This window comes from Coenobita brevimanus, chromosome 91, assembly GCF_032717465.1.
Source record: "Coenobita brevimanus isolate Jiangsu-jjx chromosome 91, ASM3271746v2, whole genome shotgun sequence".
In the NCBI taxonomy this organism is placed as follows: Eukaryota; Metazoa; Arthropoda; class Malacostraca; order Decapoda; family Coenobitidae; genus Coenobita; species Coenobita brevimanus.
Window position 1 is genome coordinate 577,374 of NC_137044.1, and position 19,889 is coordinate 597,262.

At 42.0% G+C, this 19,889-nt stretch overlaps 1 protein-coding gene across 1 annotated transcript in view; it reads right to left on the reverse strand.

Annotated features, from left to right (window-relative positions):
- Positions 1-8,193, reverse strand: part of PolrMT (mitochondrial RNA polymerase) — a 44,759-nt gene extending 36,566 nt beyond the window's left edge. The window contains exons 1-3 of the mRNA XM_080281778.1: positions 7,712-8,193; positions 6,018-6,161; positions 2,242-2,406 (exon numbers count right to left, since the gene is read on the reverse strand). Of these exons, the coding sequence (XP_080137904.1) occupies positions 2,242-2,406; positions 6,018-6,161; positions 7,712-7,975 (573 nt within the window). The 5' untranslated portion in view covers positions 7,976-8,193. The remainder of the gene's footprint in view (positions 1-2,241; positions 2,407-6,017; positions 6,162-7,711) is intronic.
- Between the last annotated feature and the right edge of the window lie 11,696 nt (positions 8,194-19,889).

Consider the following 19,889-nt stretch of genomic DNA (forward strand, 5'->3'; position numbering starts at 1 on the left):
CATGTGTTAATCTATCCATCTATCTATCTATTGCCAGATGCCTCAATCCTGTAAGGGGTGGCCACAAACAAATCGCCTCCATGTCGCCCTGTCCTCCGCCATTTCACTGCCCTTCCCCTAGCACACACAACAATCTCTCATATGCCTATATGTTAATGTGGGTACTAATACTCCTTCATGCAACTCTCTTGCAGTTGCCACACTCAGGCCTCTGTTTCGTATCAACACCTTTATAGCACCAGCCACTTTTATTCCGCATTCCACTCAACTCCATTGCACATAATCTGGATTTCTACACCCTCATATCATTTGTATCATTTATAAAGGTTCCAACATGCTTGCATGCTTCAGCCTTGGTTATCTACTGATAGTTCTCCATGCTGCTTGATTTCTGGCAGCCTCCCTATTCAGTCTTTTTATCCCTGAGATCACACTCCATGACCTTGTCACAGGTCTTTCTTGGTCTGCTTCTCGCAACCCTAACCCTGATGATCATACTTCTCACCCATCACAACCAACAGTCATCCTCCATGCTCTCAACACACCTAAACCTTCTCAACCTATCCCTCCTCATCGCAACACCAATACACTCCAGTCCCATCCTTCATCTCAACTCTTCAATTGTAATCCTAGGCCCCCCAGGCCACACATTCAAGAACACATTACACATCCATCTAATCACTGTCATTTCTGTACATCTGAACCTATGAATATTCTCTTCCTTTACTGCCCAGGTCTCATTACCATACAGCATTACATTCTTAACACATGCTACATACAAAGATCCCTCAGCACAGAGGGGGAGCCCCTTCAATGTCAGGAGAGGCAACAGCTCCCTGAATTTCCTCCAACTACTCCTTACCTAGCCACTGACCTAGCTCCAGCCCCACCACCAACACTTGACATGTCCCCCAAATATAGACTCTCCAGCAAGATCAATCTTTTCATGTCTGTCAATCTCTACGTGCTCTCCCTGACACACCGCATACACGAATCAGCATTATTTTGCTGCATACCTCTAATACCACAACATCTCTTGTGCATCCACTTATCACAACCACTGCAAAAGATGGAAATACTTTCCACACCCTTGTGGCAAACTGCACATGCCCACACTCCCTCTGCTACGAGTAACGACACCAGCCCATGATAAAGTAACGTGTTTCATCCACATTTAGTCCCAAAACCTTGTGCCCCATTCTGACTCCCCACTTTCCAGATCTTTCCTCCATCTCCCTTTCATTCTCTGCAATCAACACCAAGTCATCAACATACAAAATCTCCCATGGGAGTCCAATTCTGAAGTCACATGGGAGAGCTTCAAGCACCATGACAAACAACAAGGGGCTCAAGACTGACCCATGTTTCCCCCCCCCCTCCCCTCAACATATTTCTACTCTAATTCATCATACATTCAATTCCACTTATTACTGACACAGGCGTATGACATTAGTGACGTGCACCACTAATAAAGTTTGTAATTCTCCTTAAAACTAAACTTAAGGAATATTCACAAATCTGTAGACAAGCAGTGGAATTTGAGCGAGTCCACACGAAGATTAACTGATGAGAAAATGGTTTGTTATGGATTACTTCGTGCTCTGACAGTGAGTGTGACTGATACTACGCTCTTTCTTTACCCCTGCACAATTGTTGACTCTATACAGGGATTTTATCCGCCCCTGTGTGGAGTACAACTCTCATGTGTGGGAAGGCTCCCCACATACAGCTCTTCTCAATAGGGTGGAGTCAAAGGCTTTTCGTCTCATTAACTCTCCTCCTCTTACTGACTCCCTTCAACCTCTGTCTCTTCGCCACAGTGTTGCATCTTTATCTCTTTTCTATCGCTACTTTAATGGTCACTGCTCCTCTGAACTGTCTGCTTGCATTCCTCCACCTCTATGAAGGGCGCGTAGCACCTGTCTGGCAGCAAACTCTCATCCCTTTTCTGTCCAACTCTCTAATGCAAGAGTTAACCGTTACTCCCAGCCTTTCATTTATGCAACAGGTCAACTCTGGAACTGTCTCCCTCTGTCTGTATTTCCTGCTGCTTATGATCTCCAGTCTTTCAAACGCAGTGTGTCCAGGCATCTCAAAATGATCGGATCTTGAATTTGGCTCTCTATTGTATTTTGTTTTTCTCTTGGAGGGAACTGTTACTGCCGGCTCATGGCCTTTGGTTCCTTCTTCCTCGCATAAAAAAAAAAAAGAAAAAAAAGAAGAAGAAGATTGTTTACTAACCTGTTGCTTCACTGCATTAAAGCAGGCATGGATCTGGGAGGTATTGACAGATGATTCTTCCTGTTGCCCCAGACATGACAGAAGTACAGCAAAAGTTGTTTCATTTGGGATGACACCATCTTTCTTCATACATTTCACTAATTTTTCCATGTTTACATAGTCACCCTGCAAAACAAATATAACTGTAATTGATAGTCTTATTGGGATTTTTATCCACTTTTCTTTATTTCAACAAGAATTTCCAATTAGATAAGTATTTTCAATATTTGATAAACAGAAAAAGAGAAGGACAGGAGCAAGTAGTTCTTACAAGAAGGGTTACAAGAGGGTGGAAAAAAGGCAGAATATAAGAAAGAAGTGGAGGAGCAATTGGGTAAATATGATTTAGAGCAGACAGAAGACGTGGAAGGCGTGTGCAAAATATTCACAGAAGAAGTCTGTGCAACATGTGACATGGTGTGTGGGGTGAAGAGAAGACAAAAGAAGATGAAAAGGGGCATGGAACAGTATGGTGGAATGAAGAAGCAAGACAGGCTGTGGCACAAAAGAAAAAAGCATATAGTGAGTCGATGAGAAACGGAGGTGTGGAGGAAGTTAAGAGACAGAAGGAAGAGTTAGATGTAGAGAGGAAGAGAGATGTGAAAAGATTAGTAAGAGAGAGTATGAAGAGAATGGATGAGGATTTTGGAAGGAATCTGAGTGTCACGTTGAGGGAATGTAAGGAAATGTTCTGTTCTGGAAAGAGGTAAAGAGAGTCAGACAGGGTGTCAAAGAAGTTAGTCGGAGAGTGAGAGACAAAAATGGTAGATGACTAGTGGAGAAGAAAGAAAAAGTGAGCAGATGGAGAGAACATTTTAAGGAATTGTTGAACATAGAGAATGAAAGTAATGCGAGTATAAGTGGCTGAGGAATGGCTGGGAGAAGGAGGGATGTGAGAAGAGAGGAAGAAATCAGTAGGATGAAAGTTGTGGAAGTAATGAAGAAAATCAAAATGGGGACGCCCCAGGAATTGATGGAGTGTGTGGTGAAATGCTGAGGCATGGGGATGAGACAGTAGTAGAATGGATGTGGAAGATGTGCAAATTGGCCTGGGAGGAAGATAAAGTCTCGGAGGATTGGAAGTCAGGAACAATTATTCCCCTGTATAAAGGAAATGGGGAAAATGAAGTGTGTGGTAGTCATAGGGGCATTTGTCTTCTCAGTGTTATGGAAATAACACAGGAATTAGTTGGAGAAGAACAGGGAGATTTTTGGAAAGAAAGAGGAAGAGGTTGTGCCGATCAGATACTAATTCTTATGTCTTTAGTGATGAAGTTTCTAGAGAAGGAAAAGAAGTTGTATGCGGCCTTCAAGGATTTGCAGAAAGCATATGACACGGTGGACAGACACGGATTGTGGAAAGTATTAGGAATATATGGAGTAAATGGGAAGTTAGTGGTAGGTGGGGGCACTTGCCATCCACTCACTCGATGTAGTGCTACTCTTGGGTGTCTGCCCTTTCCTCTCCTTCATCCTTCTTTCCTTCCATCCTCTTCTATCTTTCTTTCCTTCATTCTTTCCTCGTCCTTTTGCTGTAGACAGAGGCGTTAATGAACAGTACAGAGCCCTCAAGAACAATTTCTTGAGAGTTACTGATGTAACATGCAGTTGGACAAGAGGACCACCAAGACAAAGTAACTTGGTGGTGGGATGAGGGTGTAGAAGCTGCAGTTATGGAGAAAAGAAGGCTTTTCAGGGAATGGAAGAAGGGTGGTAGCAAAGAGGAATATTTGGCTGCCAAGTGGAGGGCTAGAAGAGAGGTATACCGGGCAAAGTCTGAGTCTCAGAGACAATTACTTGATAACCTAAATCATGGGGAAAGGAAAAATATGATATTTAGGGTGGCAGGTCATGTGAAGAGGGATAATCAGGATATTATAGGTGAGCAGTGTGTGAAGAATGATGAAGGAAGGGTAGTGGTGAACAGTGAGGATATTAAAGATGCATGGAGACAGCATTATAACCGGTTGTTGAATGAGGTGTTTGACTGGGGCAGGGAAGGTTTGGAGCCAGCAGATCCAGTGTCTGGCCCTTGGCCTTTGATTGATGCTGCTACTGTGAGTGAGGCAATAGGAAGGATGAAGCTGAGGAAGGCAGCAGGTGTGTCTGGGTTGACTGCCGAAATGTTGAAGGCCTCAGGCGATATAGGGGTGAGGTTAGTCACTGACCTGATAAATAGGATTATTTATGGGTGTGTTGTCCCAGATGATTGGCTGAAGAGTGTAATTGTAAATGTGTATAAATGGAAGGGTGATGCCCTGGAAAGAGGAAATTATAGAGGTATAAAGCTTTTAGATCAGATAATGAAGGTAATGGAGAGAGTTTTAGAAGGTATGATTAGAGAAAGAGTGAATATTGATGAGATGCAGTTTGGGTTTACGCCAGGTAGGGGGACCACTGATGCCATATTCATTGTTTGACAGCTTCAGGAAAAATATATTGGTAGAAGAAGGGATCTTTATTTTGTTTTTGTTGATTTGGAAAAGGCCTTTGACAGAGTCCCTAGAGAGGTGGTGAAGTGGGCAATGAGAAAGCATGGCTTGGAGGAGTGGCTGGTTAGGGTGGTTATGGCCATGTATGTGGGTGCTCGCACCCAGGTAAGAGTGAATGGAGATTTGAGTGATGAGTTTTCCGTGAATGCTGGTGTGCATCAGGGGTCAGTCTTGAGTCCCATGTTGTTTATCATGGTACTTGAAGCCCTTTCACGTGACTTTAGAAACGGACTCCCGTGGGAGTTGTCGTATGCTGATGATTTGGTGTTGATTGCAGAGAACGAAAGGGAGGCGGAGGAAAGGTTTAGGAAGTGGAGAGATGGTATGGGGCACAAGGGTTTAAGGGTAAATGCAGATAAAACAAAAGTGATGATATCTAGGGTTGGTGGCGGTACTGTCAAAGATGAGGGAGAGTGGCCATGTGCAGTTTGCCACAAGGGCGTGGGAAGTAATTCCATCTTGTGTGGTGTTTTTGATAAATGGGTGCATAAGAGATGTAGTGGTATCAGAGGTAGACTGCGAGATAATGCTGATTTTATGTGTACGGCGTGTCGGGGTGAGCCGGTGGAGATTGTCAGACGTGAAAGCATTGAACTTGCTGGTGAATCTCTTGAGTGTGTGGAAGAGTTTTGTTATTTGGGAGACATGTTGTGTGCTGGAGGTGGCTAGGGTGAGAAGTGGTTGGAAGAAGTTCAGGGAGCTCTTGCCTCTCTTGACATTGAGAGGACTCTCCCTACATGCTAAGGGGTCTTTGTATGCAGCATGTGTTAAGAGTGTAATGCTGTATGGTAGTGAGACCTGGGCAGTGAAGGAGGAAGATATTTGCGGGCTCAGACGTACAGAAATGACAATGATTAGGTGGATGTGCAGTGCGTCCCTGCGTCCAAGGCCTGGAGAGGCTGGGTTTACGATGGAAGAGTTGAGAGGTTGGATGGGACTGGAGTGTATTGGTGTTGTGATGAGGAGAGGTAGATTGAGATGGTTTAGACATGTGGAGAGGATAGGGGATGATAATTGGGTGAGGAAGGTGAGAGGTGTTAATATTGGGGGTAGGGTTATGAGGGGTAGACCGAGAAAGACATGGGACAGGGTCATTAAGTGTGACCTCAGGGTTAAGGGACTGAACAGGGAGGCTGCAATGGATTATGCAGCGTGGAGAGCTGCCATTAGGTGACCAAGGCCGACACATGCAAGCATGTTGGAGCCTTTAAAAATGAAAAAAGAAAAATTAACAGTTAAAAGCACCTTCTTGGCAAGGCCCCTAAGCACTATGTTGTAGGGGAGGGCCGATGTGATGACCTGATGGAAGTCCTTCCTGGTGTGGTGTCGAACGCACTCGTGGTAGTACAGCAATGTGAGAGTGGCCCGGTTCACCATGCCCAAGGATACCTGTAGATAGATCATCAATGGCCTCATGTGGGAGATGGTAGGCTATGAATTAATAAATGGATACATTATTGCATTAATACTGGCATAATGAAAGATCTCAGGATGTTCCTATACCGAAGAGGTGGCCAAACCTCCAGAATCTTAACACCACACACAACAATTTTTCATCATGTGATGGCCACAAAATATGGAAAATATAGCAGACCCTCATTATACAATGAACTGTTTTGCAATGAATAACACACAATGATGAAAAAGTTACTTTCTTCCTACATATGACTGAACTTTCGCTTATACTGTGTTATCATTACGATCCCACGTGAAACCTTACTGGCCAATGTACAATCAATATTTCGCTTAGGCCTATACAGTAAAATCATCGCCCTGCAAGCTCATGGTCATTTATTAGTTCCAAGATTGCCTTTAAACCCATCATTATTAAGAGCGTTAGTGTTGGTGATGGAATGATAATGTCATATTGGAGTTCAGCCAGTAAATGATGTAGCTACAGTGAAGTAAAATAACTACCAGCATTGTACTATGAAGCTTTTCAAATCTATTTTTGTAGCAATCAGTAATTAAATTGCAGTGAAATGAAATAACCACCAGCTTAGGTGAGCTGGAAACTTGTTTTTAGACTCTGCTGGGTGAGTGGCCCTAGGCCGAAAAATATATGCCATTGACCCCATGTTATAAATGATTCAATATAACTACAATACCGTAAATCATCATGCGATGGATATTTTCAAGTGAATCATCATAAAATGAGAGCATGCTGTATATACTGGGCCTCCACAGATTAAAATCCACAATGTTAATGCACATATTGATACCTGTTTCCTCAAAAACAAGTTAAAAGAAACTATTACAGACTTAACTCTATACCCACCTACTGTACTGTATTGCTCTGTGTAATGTGTGAATAAGAAAGCTTGAAAGCTGATACCCTGTATGTCATTTTATGTTTCAACACTTAAATATGTCCTTGAAAGAGGAGAGATGCACAACAGTCCCCACAAGAGTAGCTCATTTCCTGTATATCACAATTAGGTAAATACACACACACACACACACACACACACACACACACACACACACACACAGTATCTAGTGCTGCAATGCATCTTACAAGTGAAAACAGGATTTTCATGTTGCCTGATGAACATGTACGCTATAACACATAATTAGACTTTTTAAGATAATGTACCTGGTACCGGGATCTGGATCTCTTCTCTGAACACAAACCAAGAAGTTACTGAGCCAATTAAGTATTTTTCTTTCATTTTCCTTATGTGCCCAAAATCACATTCTACAGTACAAGGCAAGGCATTACTGGGTACTGTACTGTACTGAATTCATTCAATAAAAATCTGACAATTTAAGTGCCACAGAAAATAGCTCCTCTTCATGCAAGGGTCATCATCTACTATTGAAGACACTGTACTCTGGCCTCTTTCACAACTTTTGATAAACATAATAATTCTTACAAAGTAAATATAAAAATCCCTAAGAGACGTTATCAGTCCCCAACAGCATTTTTGGATACTCACACACACACTGAGGTAGGCAGCAAGGGACTGGTTGAAAGTGGCCTCACGTCCTTTCCGTCTAATCTCCTTTAGATACTGGGTTTCTTGTTCTTTTTTCCCCTTCTTTGTCTTCTTTATTTTCTTGCTTTTAGCCAACAATCGAGGCGAGGGAATGGTTTCAACTTCTGGTTTCGGACTTTCTACACTTGCGTTTATAATGGGTTGCTCTTTTGCCAACTTGGGTAAAGAATTAGTTCTCACAGCACCTTCTGTCTTTGACAACATTTTGTTTTGCTTTGGCACTTTAGCTTTCTTTATCTTCTTTGCTACCACTGTGTTTGCTTTCTTATTCTTTGTGGACACTTTAGGTTTACTTTCAGCACTACTCAGTTTTTTATCATTCTTTGGTTTTCTTGAAATATCAGCTCCAGATTCTGACTGGCAATCTGGCAAATGTCTTGAACTTACTTGAGCAAATTCTTGAAGTGTAGCAGGAGGGAGACTAGAATACTGTTGCACAGGCACTGTTGTACCACAACCATGGTTGTTTGCACTTGAATCATTACTACCACTAATTGTATTTATAATCATATTTACATTACCACAAGTACTATCTCCTAACATGAAACTTGGATCATATGTGTGGGTTATGCTTGCATTCCATCTGACCATATCACTCATATTATGTTTAAATATCCGGCTACTTTCACTTTTAGCTTCAAGTAACTGTTTCATTTTATGACTAACAGCTTTGTGTTCAAGTTCTAGCAAGGTCTGATGACTTGGGAGGTGCTGATCATGTTGAGACTGAGTTACACCACTATGAGTGACAGCAGGTACCATCAGGGATGGATGAGACTGAAGAGTGTTGTGAAACATCCCATTTCTTGCTTCAACTACACCAGTCTGTCTCTCTCGGACTCGTTCTGCAACTGTAATAAAAAATATAAAATATAAGGAGTATACTGAACATCAAACGATACAGCATATCATTAAATATATATATATATATATATATATATATATATATATATATATATATATATATACAGTAATCCCTCCACTATCCAATGTAATAGAGCCAAATGCATGTCCGGAAAGTGGTCCTCTGTCTGCTGGACTGGTACTTATGACCCTAACCCAGCCTAACTTTGAATGCCACCTAAATAACTCCCTACCAGACATGCATAGCACCTATTTAAGACCCTATTCACACCAATAATGGACATAAAGCATGAAATAAATGAAAAGGAAAAAAAGAATGAGGAATCAGAAGTGACTGTACCTCAGCCAGGGTACAGTACTTACAGCACATTTGTGGCTGCCTTCTCTAAGATTTTTAACCTACGCTAACCAAACCAATCCAACCTAACCTATATGAGGCTGTGCTGTATTAACTGAAGTAACTGGTACTCAACATTCTTATCCCTGGGAGAACTCTCCATCAGAGAGCAGAAAACTAATGAGTTCCATTAAGGGTTGACACAATAACAGAACCAAAAAATGATACCAGTAAATCAATAAACGAAAGCCTCAAGTTTGACAACTATCCTAAATATCAAACTGACCAATTTTCTTTTCTTTGCATGAATTTGTGGTATTACTAATACAGATCTGGACAGTCACATATCTCCCTTAACATGTCAGGCTAGCTTGGTTAGGTAAGATTAGATTAGATTAGTGTATATTAGTTACATGTGATCAGTTGGGCTAGTTATTTTGGTAACTATTAGTCAAGTAAGGTTAGGTTAGAAAAAGCCACCAGAATAATCCTGAGTGTCCAAAATGAAAATATAGCCCATTTGTTGTTAATGGAACCTTGAGAAATAGGCCAATCAATCCCCCCTGCCTTTAGAGCTACCCTAAATCCCCAGTGTCAAAAACTAAGGTGGGCGATATCTTTTGGATATAAGGGGCCACAGTCGATAGGCCTAACCCAAAGGTGAATTCCCAAACTGCAAACTGACAATACCTGGCCTACTGTAGCTTCTATATCTTCCTTGCAGTACCCTCACATCCTCCCGTCGAACCTTCTGACCCATCCATGGTATGACACCGACTCTGGGCCACGAACATTTTAATAAAAACAGCACGGGTGCCATTCTTCCATGCTTATATCATAGGACTGTCATTGTTTTGTACGGCACAGATCACTACATGAATCTCTGAAATATCCGAACTTACTTGTACATTAGGATTATTCTATGTCACAATCCACTATCCTATAAGTGATGTTTATTTGTCAAACTGCTGCCATGACTACACGCGCTTATGTCATCTATGAAGCAGACGGACAAATAATTGGTAGCGCGGTATGCTCAAACAGTGGTCTCATGGCTCGATTTAAATTTAGAAACTAATGCTTAAAGATCCATAAATTCTTGCAAATTGTCATTTCATGGAGCTTTTCAACCGATTTCTTTTGACCATTTAATTTTCATATACGATGATTTATCATCCGTACTGTACTTGGCCGGTGTAGTGATAAATCTACCCCCACCGGCGTGTACACAATCTTTCCCATAAATATTTTGCAGCCAGACGACTTCGTGTTAGTTTTATATATATAGAGATAAGTCTGAAAATTTCATTTAACATTATGTTAAAAACTTGACAGGGCTTTAACCCTAGATAGGAAAGGTTACACGTTACTGACGGCTCAGGAAATCTGGGTCCAGTTGGACCCGCTGTAAAAAAAATGTAAAAAAAATACATAAACCAAATTTGTTATGCCCAAATAGGTATTGTTATGCTAGGTGTTTAAGGGTAAGCTTCCCGTCCCTTGAACGCCTAGTGTGCAGCTGGGTTCTCTTTCTAGACCGGAGCTTAGACAAATAAGAGGGGCAGGACACAAAAACTCAAGGCAACAACCTTACGCGTGTATTGACTAAATTTTTGTGGAACAGGTAGATGTCACAACAACAGGAATCTGGGTGATTACAAGTCATGTACTAGTATCGTAGTATCGCACAGGATACTATTTGGTCAATGGTTCAGGATAGCAGGTGAATGGCACAATAAATAGTGTTCGTAGTATTTCGGGTAGGGGGAATAGTTCACTGTCACTTGGAGGGTGAGCCGACCACCAACAACCACGGGGTGGAGCTATTACTCTAGCTCCAGTCAGCACCCCTGAGACGGCCGGTAGCTGCTCAACCCTCCTACAGGAGACGGCCTGCAGCCGTTCTGGAGGTAACAAGGAGACGGCCGGTAGCCGCTCCCGCCTTCATCAGGAGACGGCCAGAAGCCGCTCTGAAGGTGCCCTAAACGAGACGGCCGGTAGCCGCTCGACCCTCCTACAGGAGACGGCCTGCAGCCGCTCCGGAGGTAACGAGGAGATGGCCAGTAGCTGCTCCCGCCTTCGCAGGAGACAGCTGGTAGCCGCTCTGAAGGTGCCCCTCAAGAGACGGCCGGTAGCCGCTCGACCCTCTTACAGGAGACGGCCTGCAGTCGCTCCGGAGGTAACGAGGAGACGGCCGGTAGCCGCTCTGAAGGTGCCCTTGAGTCGGCCTATAGCAGCTCCCTTCCCCAGGCCACAGCCAGTAGTCAGGCCTTAGCAACACCCGGTAGCCATGCCCCTAGAAGGCCACGGCCAGTAGCCAGGCCCTATGGCAGGAGATGGCCGGTAGCTGCTCCTTTGTCAGGTGCTGACTCCTGTCCACGAAACTTCAACGCGGAGGGAGACCCCAGCCTGGAGGAGTATTGGAGAGGCCCTATAACTACCACTGGGCTCATCTCACTGCAGCTCATGGTTCCTCAGAGGACCCACCTGATGGACCCCAACGGAGGCCGACGCTGCAGCCCATTCCTGACGGCGTCTCCAACCGCCGGAGACCGCAGCCCCCGGGACCTCCGGACCGCCCCCAGGACCCCCGGGCGGGACATCCCTTCGCCCCAACGCCGGAGATCTTTGTCCTCCGTCAGGCGCCTGAGGAAGAGGTTCAGGCAGCTTTTCAGCCCTAGCCCTGAGGGCCAGACTCCAGCCCCAAGCCCTGAAAGAGCGGGACCCCTCGCCACCAGCAGCCCCGGACGAGAGAGGACGCCCCTGCGCGTGATCCCGTGGCCCCTGAATACAGAGGACCCTGGCGGAACTCAGCCCCGTCAGTAGTGAGGCTGAGTCGTCTCCGCCGCCCTTGTACCTGACCGCCAGTACGCCCAGTCCCAACAGTGAGTGACAGTGAAAGCACAGTGTTCGTGACATCAGTGAAGTAAGGGCAGAACAGTGAGTGTCAGAATATGGAAAGTCAGTGTGCGAAACATCAGTAATAATATAAAAGAAAGGTGGAATAAGTAAGGTAACAGTGAAACAGTGAACACGGCAAGGCAGTGAAATAAGGGTCTATCTCAGTGAACACATTACCAGATATTGACAGCACCTCTCATTAAGATCATATGGAGGCCTCAGTGCAAGAGTAATAATTAACGTTCCAACCGACAAACCACTTAGCCTGCCTGCAGTGAAAATAGTGCCACAAACTCCACCAGTATACAGAACCTAGACTTTCCCCAAATAATAGTGTTTAGCTTCTCTGCCGTTAGTGCTATTCACCTTACCCGATCGTGCCCCAAGTAGTATCCTGTGCGATACCAACACCCGACATGAGCCTTGGAATTATAATTGTCCAGCATAACTGTATTTGTGACATCTGCCCGTTCCACTGTAGAATTTAACAATACACATGTAAGGTTGTTGTCTTGAGTTTTTGTGTCCTTCCTCTCTCTTATTTGCCTAAGCTCCGGTTCAGAAAGAGAACCCCGCTTCACACTTGGCGTTGGAGGGACGGGAAGCCGACCCTAAAACACCTTGCATTACACTATCAGAGGGTCAAGGAGACTCAAGGGGTGCCAGAGGTGGTGAGACAACACTAGTACGTCTGGTAGCAGCCAGGCCAGACGTAGATGGGCGAGGAGAAGAGTAAGGTACACCACCCCTACAGGGATGAGTGGCACTGGGCACAGCTGGCATCTCCCTCGTTACCTGGCAACCACCAACCTCGTACTCCTCACTACCAGGAACTTCAAATAAGTCAATGGTGACTGGTTCACCAGGTGTTCTCCCGTAAGGCCACGGTTACGTGCTATCTTTCAATCTTGAAAAAATATATATACAACAAAAATAAATAAATAAATAAATATATATCGCACGTGTAAAATGTTGTGTGTGTGTGTGTGTGTGTGTGTGTGTGTACAGTAGTACAGTAGTTGTAGATCAACCCCAATCTGTCAAGTGGTAGGTATATGTGTACAGTAATTAGATATTGCAGTCATACAGAAAAAATGCATATGAATATAGTAGTAATAAGGATACAGTGTATGCTAAGTAAGTTAAGAGTGCAAGATGTGTCGAGAAAAACGTCTGGATATGCTTTATGAATGGAGGTATGTGAAAATGAAATGTATGGGAATGGATCTATCTCACAGACACATCTGAAATACACAGGATAAAAAAAAAATGGCATAAGAATGCAAATAAAGCTAATTATTTTGAAGGTTAGAATGATGTGTGAATGGCCTGTGGCTGAGTTTCTTATTTAAGTGTGGCTTTCACTACCAAGCTTGTAGCCGCATTTCACAAGCTGTATGGCAGTACAGTACTGTGCTATAGTACTGTACCTCCTAGGATGGTAGCCAAATGCTAATTAATACAGTACAGTAATCAATTATCCTAAGTGTAAGAATATACAAACAGGAGAGGTAACAGGTATATTGTAATAATGCTATATAACATATACTGTATATATATTTATTTATAAAATTATCACATTTCCTAATAAATTAAAATAGAAAATCTGACATCAGCTCTAAAAGCATACCATATAACAACTGTGAGCACCTTGTGTTTAAAATGTAAATGCTTTTAACAGTCAAAGACTTAAGAGACAAATGGATGAGTATGAAAATCAGAATACATATTTTGCATTGCTTATACTGTATATATAGTGTAGTTAGTACCTCCCTTAATTTTGGAATATTCGTTTGTTCAGAATAACATGCTGATAAAGTTTCACAATGATGATAACATTTAATTCTGTACACTAAACACTACCTTTATCATAAATAATGTACAAATAATGTACAGTACTGCAATGCTACTCTGTATGATGCAGTCGTGGCAGTTGATGAATGGAAGCAACTGGTAAAAATTTAATGCCTTACCATGTTGTATTACCTTTTCTCTTACATCTGATAACTGACTACTGTGTACAGTACGCTCTTTTTAGAAGTCACCTTTTTTTCTTCTTCTTATTTTCTGCTATAAAGTTCACATTTAAGTTACAAAGTAAAAGCTGTATGCTTTTTCATTGCTAAAAATAATGCAAATTTGCCAGTTTCCCCAAATTTATAATTCTGGTGGGAAGGAAAAAGTTTGGTATTTAGGAACACAACCCTGACTTACACTGAGAACTGCTTGTAGGCTCTGGTAAAATCTGGCAGCTATAGAGAAATAAAATGCCACCCCAACCTCATTTAATTTTCCTATGATAGGTGTAAATTTGCAAATTATCTTTACAATATGTTATCACCATGATGGTAATAATCTACATTTTGTATCCCATTTCTCCTGAATAAATTGTTTTACATGCAGTTTCTATGTTTCCCTGCTCACGAACGCACGCACGCACACACACACACACACACACACACACACACACACACACACACACACACACACACACTTCGCAACACATGTCTTCCCCTTCCTCTCAATTCAGTCTTTCAATCTCAATATAGATTACTGTATAGGGTAATATATTATTTCTATCACAAACAAAAACCTAACACTTCACAATAAATGACACTGCTGTTGGGAAAAAGTACAGTGGGTGTCCCAAACTGTGCTGTAAATTAATCAGTTACCAGACACATGCGATACCTCATCATCCATCTCCATTCACCTATTAAAAATTGTACCATACCAACATAGCTCACCTGACACAAAGCTTGCTCCTTTTTAAATTTCTTGCAAGACCCATCCACAAATATATATCTGTACAATATTTAACCCAGCCAAAGCACTCATATTGCATATTAAGAGCAATTAAATTCCTGGCAGAGGTAAGAAAGCCTGTGAATACAGAACCTCTTTACCACTTGACTCCAATGACATTCTTATTATTTATTCTTACTACACCTGATGATTTCTAATACATATATGCTACACTGGTTTGCTAAAATGGTCTGGTCATGATGCTAGGAGGAAGGATGGGGAATGGTTGAGGAGGAGCACTGGTACTGATTGTGGAGGGGATAATCCCCAGAGGCAGACCAAGGAAGATGAACAACATAGTTCTGAAGAGAGACCTATGGGATAAAGGAAGCGAGGAAAGAAAAGACACAAGATCATGAAACATGGAGAGCTACCATCAACCGAAATGACTTACACAAGCTAGCATGGTCTGTGGTTTTTAATGGTAAACATAACATGGCCAATACCCTTCTTAAGCCGAATAACATCCGAGGAAGTAGCAAAAATAATTAAGATAGCTCACCATCCACTCAGTCTAGCATATATTAGAAATCATCTGGTGTAATAAGAATGTAGTGCTGCTCTCAGGCAAATGCCCTTTCCTCTCTTCCTTCCTCTTCTGTCTTTCTTTCCTCTTCCTTCTGTCTGCAGGTAACTCTACATTGAGTGACAAGCCAATTGGTCTCCTGTGCACCAGGAAACCATTTCCTATGCTGGGTGGCAACCATATAACCAAATTATGGTACCTGGTGGTTTTAGTGGGTAATTAAGGTGCTCCAATCGGATTGAGCCTGTTCAGATTTATATCCAAGGGATGATTGGGGTTTATTGGTCATGTAATGCCACCCAGGGATGTGTGAGGCTGGTCACTCTCATCTTCAATGTCAGGACCAACTTGCCTAGCCCAGGGTTCCTATGCACCTCATGGGGCAACACAGGATTGGATTATGATGATGATGTCACTGGGTTACAAAACTTAAGTATTACTGCCAATTGCAGTGATTCTTGGCCTCATGAGTAATAAAACTATTTACAGTAATACCTTAAGATGAGAAGGAGCATTGTGGTGTGGATGTGGATGTGATAGAAAGTGTTTGGAGAAACACATTGAGGTGGTTTGGCCATGTGGAGAGGATGGAGAGTGAGAGACTAATGAGGAGAGTGTATGTGAGTGAGGTGGAGGGGGAGAGGGAGGGGAAGGCCAAGGTTGAGGTGGAGGAATGGAGTGGAGAGGTATATGAGAGAGGGGGTGTGAATTGGGAGCAGGGCAGTGAAAAGACGGGGGACAGGGTGACATGGAGGTGATTTGTTTGTGGCCACCCTGTATGGGATTAAGGCATCTGACAATAGATAGATAGACCTTAAGAAAATTTCTGAGACCATATAGGAAAGACTCATCATTCATCTGTAGCTCAGGTTTCCTACAGTACATAAGAATCCTGATGTTGAGGAACAAACTTCTGCAGTAACTTATTACAATCTGCTACAATGGTCAATCTACTGTACATAAACTCAAATCCATTCATTCAACATCAATATGAAACAATATGGTAACCCAACACAGGTATAAAAATCCATGTTGGAAAGAATTATGCTGCAAGAAGTGGGAAAAGCACAAATGCCATTGCAGGAATGCTTAATTTGGCCCAGTCAATTATCTATCTTGCCATTAAAAATGCACCTACACTGAAGGTTGTGCGAATGTAACTCAATGTGCTGCCACATTCACGAAGGTCTGGATGACACAAAATGAAACATAGTCAGATCTGGGTTCTTTAAATGTAGGGTTTTACCTTCAGCTTAATATTATCTGGTGTCCACCAAAACAAAATCCTCAAGTAGCCAACCCATTCTCTAAATAACACTGAAAAAACACCTTAGTCTCCTCATTTACAATAATCCAAAGACATAATGCTTACCCCCACTGTATGAAGGATGTGTAATTTTATCAAGAAATTTAAAGGACAAGAAGCACAGGTCTAGGAAAACCACTACCTCCAGCTTCTTCAACTCTGTCACATTTGCCTTTGTCACAGCTGTTCTTCGTCACTTCCAACAAAGATTCCTTTGCTCCAATCAATGCCTCTTCTGCTGCCTGCACTGTTATTTCAGCTCGTAGTACTACCACCTATGTTCCATCAATTCAATCACCTCTAAGAACACCCACATAAAGCAACATCCACCACATCTATCATCTCTGGCCAGACTGACCTTGATGCCTGCCATACATTTCAAATTATTCTTTGATGGTGCAAAGTCTTCCAGCCTCAAGGACACCTGGTGGTGACTTCATATTTTCACACCAATTGAATATGGCAAGTTCCAATCATCATCATCATCCAACCTTTTTTCCTCCCATCCACAGCATACTGCTTTTCTATTTTACCTATAATTCTGTATGATGTACTAAGTTACTCATGTATTTGCACTGTACAATACAGATACAGTGACCCCTTCTCTTACATGGACCTCACTTGCATGGATTTCACATAGAGGGTGCCCAAATTTGGCACAGTGTCCATAACTGTGCCAAAAATCAGCACAGTGCTTTAAAAAAACACACCCAATGACATCCAGGCTGCCATCTTTAATTTTTGCCAAGACTCTGAGGGGTTTTGCAAAGAATTCCTTTAAGCACTTTTAATGTCACTGTCTCTTACATCTGCTTTACTTCTATGCAGTAGGCTATGCCTTGAGGAAGTATATCTGTGGTCCAGTTGGGGTCATAAAGGGTTTTTAGTAGGCAAGTTGGGGTCAGGATGGAGACTTGGTTAACACATTAGCTTTATTATAATGGGTTCAATGATTCTGCTTACACAGAAGGCCTGGTTAAAACTTTACCCATGTAAGTGGAGAGGTCACTTTTCTAAGCTTCAGTTTTGAAGTAAGATGACTGTACAGTCCAGGTAATAAAATACTCCCAAGGTGGACTTTCCAGATCACCCAAAACCAAGCTCTTTTTAAACCTGTTAGGCTGATAATCATTTGCCTTCTCTTATTTCCAGCAATGCATATCAGTTGCAATGAGATGGATAAGTATCTGTACTGCATTTTTACATATCAATGAGTGACTCTAATTATTGTCTGGGTATGACCTACTATGATGTGAAAACTTCTTGTTGCCAAATTTTTTGACAGTAAAGCTTTACTGAGTACTCAAAGTGTACAAATTTTTAAAGCCATTTATGCATATCAAACTGACAGGCTATAATACAGAAGTTAACACAGGGTAATGACAGCAAACCATATCAGCTAACACAATAAAAAATATATATACACAGTAAAGATAAATGGCCATAACAGATGATACAATAAAAATAGGGAACACACATAATATAAGAAACTTGATAGCAGGTGAGAGGAAAGGCAGGGATATATGATGAAAAAATATCAGTAAATCTTTGTGGTTCTGTACTCATTATGGAATTGCCAGTCAAGAAGCAGTTTTCACTAAAAATAACTATATCCAAGGACCTGCTGCTTCCTTATACTTCGTACTTCTGAAATTTTTCCAAAGTAACAAGCACTAAACTGTGTCTCAAACTATGCATAAAAATACTGTCACTCCATCTCTAATAATGGGTATAAAACGAGACCCATAGCAGAATACGGTGCTTGTCATGAAGTTCCATGGGAAGGATGCTAATCTGTAGTATTGTCTGACTGTGCTGATGGGCTACAGGAAAGATGCTACAATATTATAAAAGTCTCTGCCAAGCTAAAAATGAATGAACTGTAGGTCAAAATTGTGAGGATGTAGTGTAAATCAAGGAGACTGAATAAATTTCTGTGGCTTCCAGATATGCTTGGGCTTTTTTCCCAAAAGCTTGAGTAACATGTCTGGATCAACAGTCATGTCTTGAAGCATTAGTGTGGAAGAGCACATCCCCAAAACATGAGGGTTTATTGCAATGGAACTCAAGTAGACTGGACCATCATGTATTAAGACAAAACAAAGAATAACTTAAGACCTGGGATGTACTGCAGAACTGCAATGTATGTGGCTGTTGCTGTTATTTTTGCTGTGGCCCTAGGCTTATCTGATATGTGAACACGATGGTCTGCAGCCTTAAATTACTGTGATAACCTGTAAGCTGAATGACCTCCCTTCCAGACTAATATAAATACCAGTGCCTGTCTGGAGAGACAGTATTCTCTTTCCTCCTGGTGCCTCTTCAACTTGTGTTAATGAACTGCAGCTCTACTTGTAATGGACTATACAAAGTGTTATCCCACCAAGAGAGGTAAGTAATTTTTATATATTAACAGTATGTCTCACATCCTGGTATAAAATATTATTTTACATCCATCCACCCATCATCCAATCCTACGTTGCCTCATGAGGAGCGTAACAGCCCAGGGCTAGGCAAGTTGGTCCTGACATTTTAGATGAGTGACCAGCCTCACTCATCCCTGAGTGGCATTATGAGAGCAATAACCCCAACCAACCCTTGGATATAAACCTTCACCGGCTCAATCCAATTAGAGTGCTGCAATTACCCACTAAACCACCAGGCACCATAATTTGGTTATATGGTTACCACCCAGCATACTAAATGGTTTCCTGGTGAACAGGAAACCATTAGGCTTGTCACTCAGTGTACAATAGAGTCACCCATAGGCAGAAGGACCAGGAAAGAATGAAGGAAAGAAAGACAAAAGAGGGAGTGTATAACAACATGCCAGGTTTAAGAATGACTTTAGATGATCTGATTCTCTTGTACTGTCTGTTGTGAGTGGCAATGCATATAAGTTGGGGTAAAAGCTGTGCCTTACATAAAATACCTGTAGTTCGAATCTTCAAGAAGTAACAGCAAGTTTTTCTATCACACTGAATGCTGCTAGGGGCCTAGATAAGTCCCTACTCTTACATATTAGAGACTAGCATGCTTGGGCCCCTATGACTTCATCATAATGTATCATATCATTTATAAAAGCTCATACAACCTCACATGCATCAGCCTTGGTCACATAATGGCGACTTGAAATGGATATGGGACTGGTTATTTAAACTCAGATGTCATCAGCATTTCAGTGCACTACTACTCTGCTGGTATCACATCCACATGAATAAGAATATTCTGTTGTAGTGCTACCTTGATGAACATTACTATGACCAGCAAATGTGGAACAAAGCTATGAAATATCTACAGACAATATTTTCAAAGTCTGTGGTCATTGGAGCCAAAACGAATTCCTGGGTAAAAGAAAAAAACAAATGGAGTGGCAAAA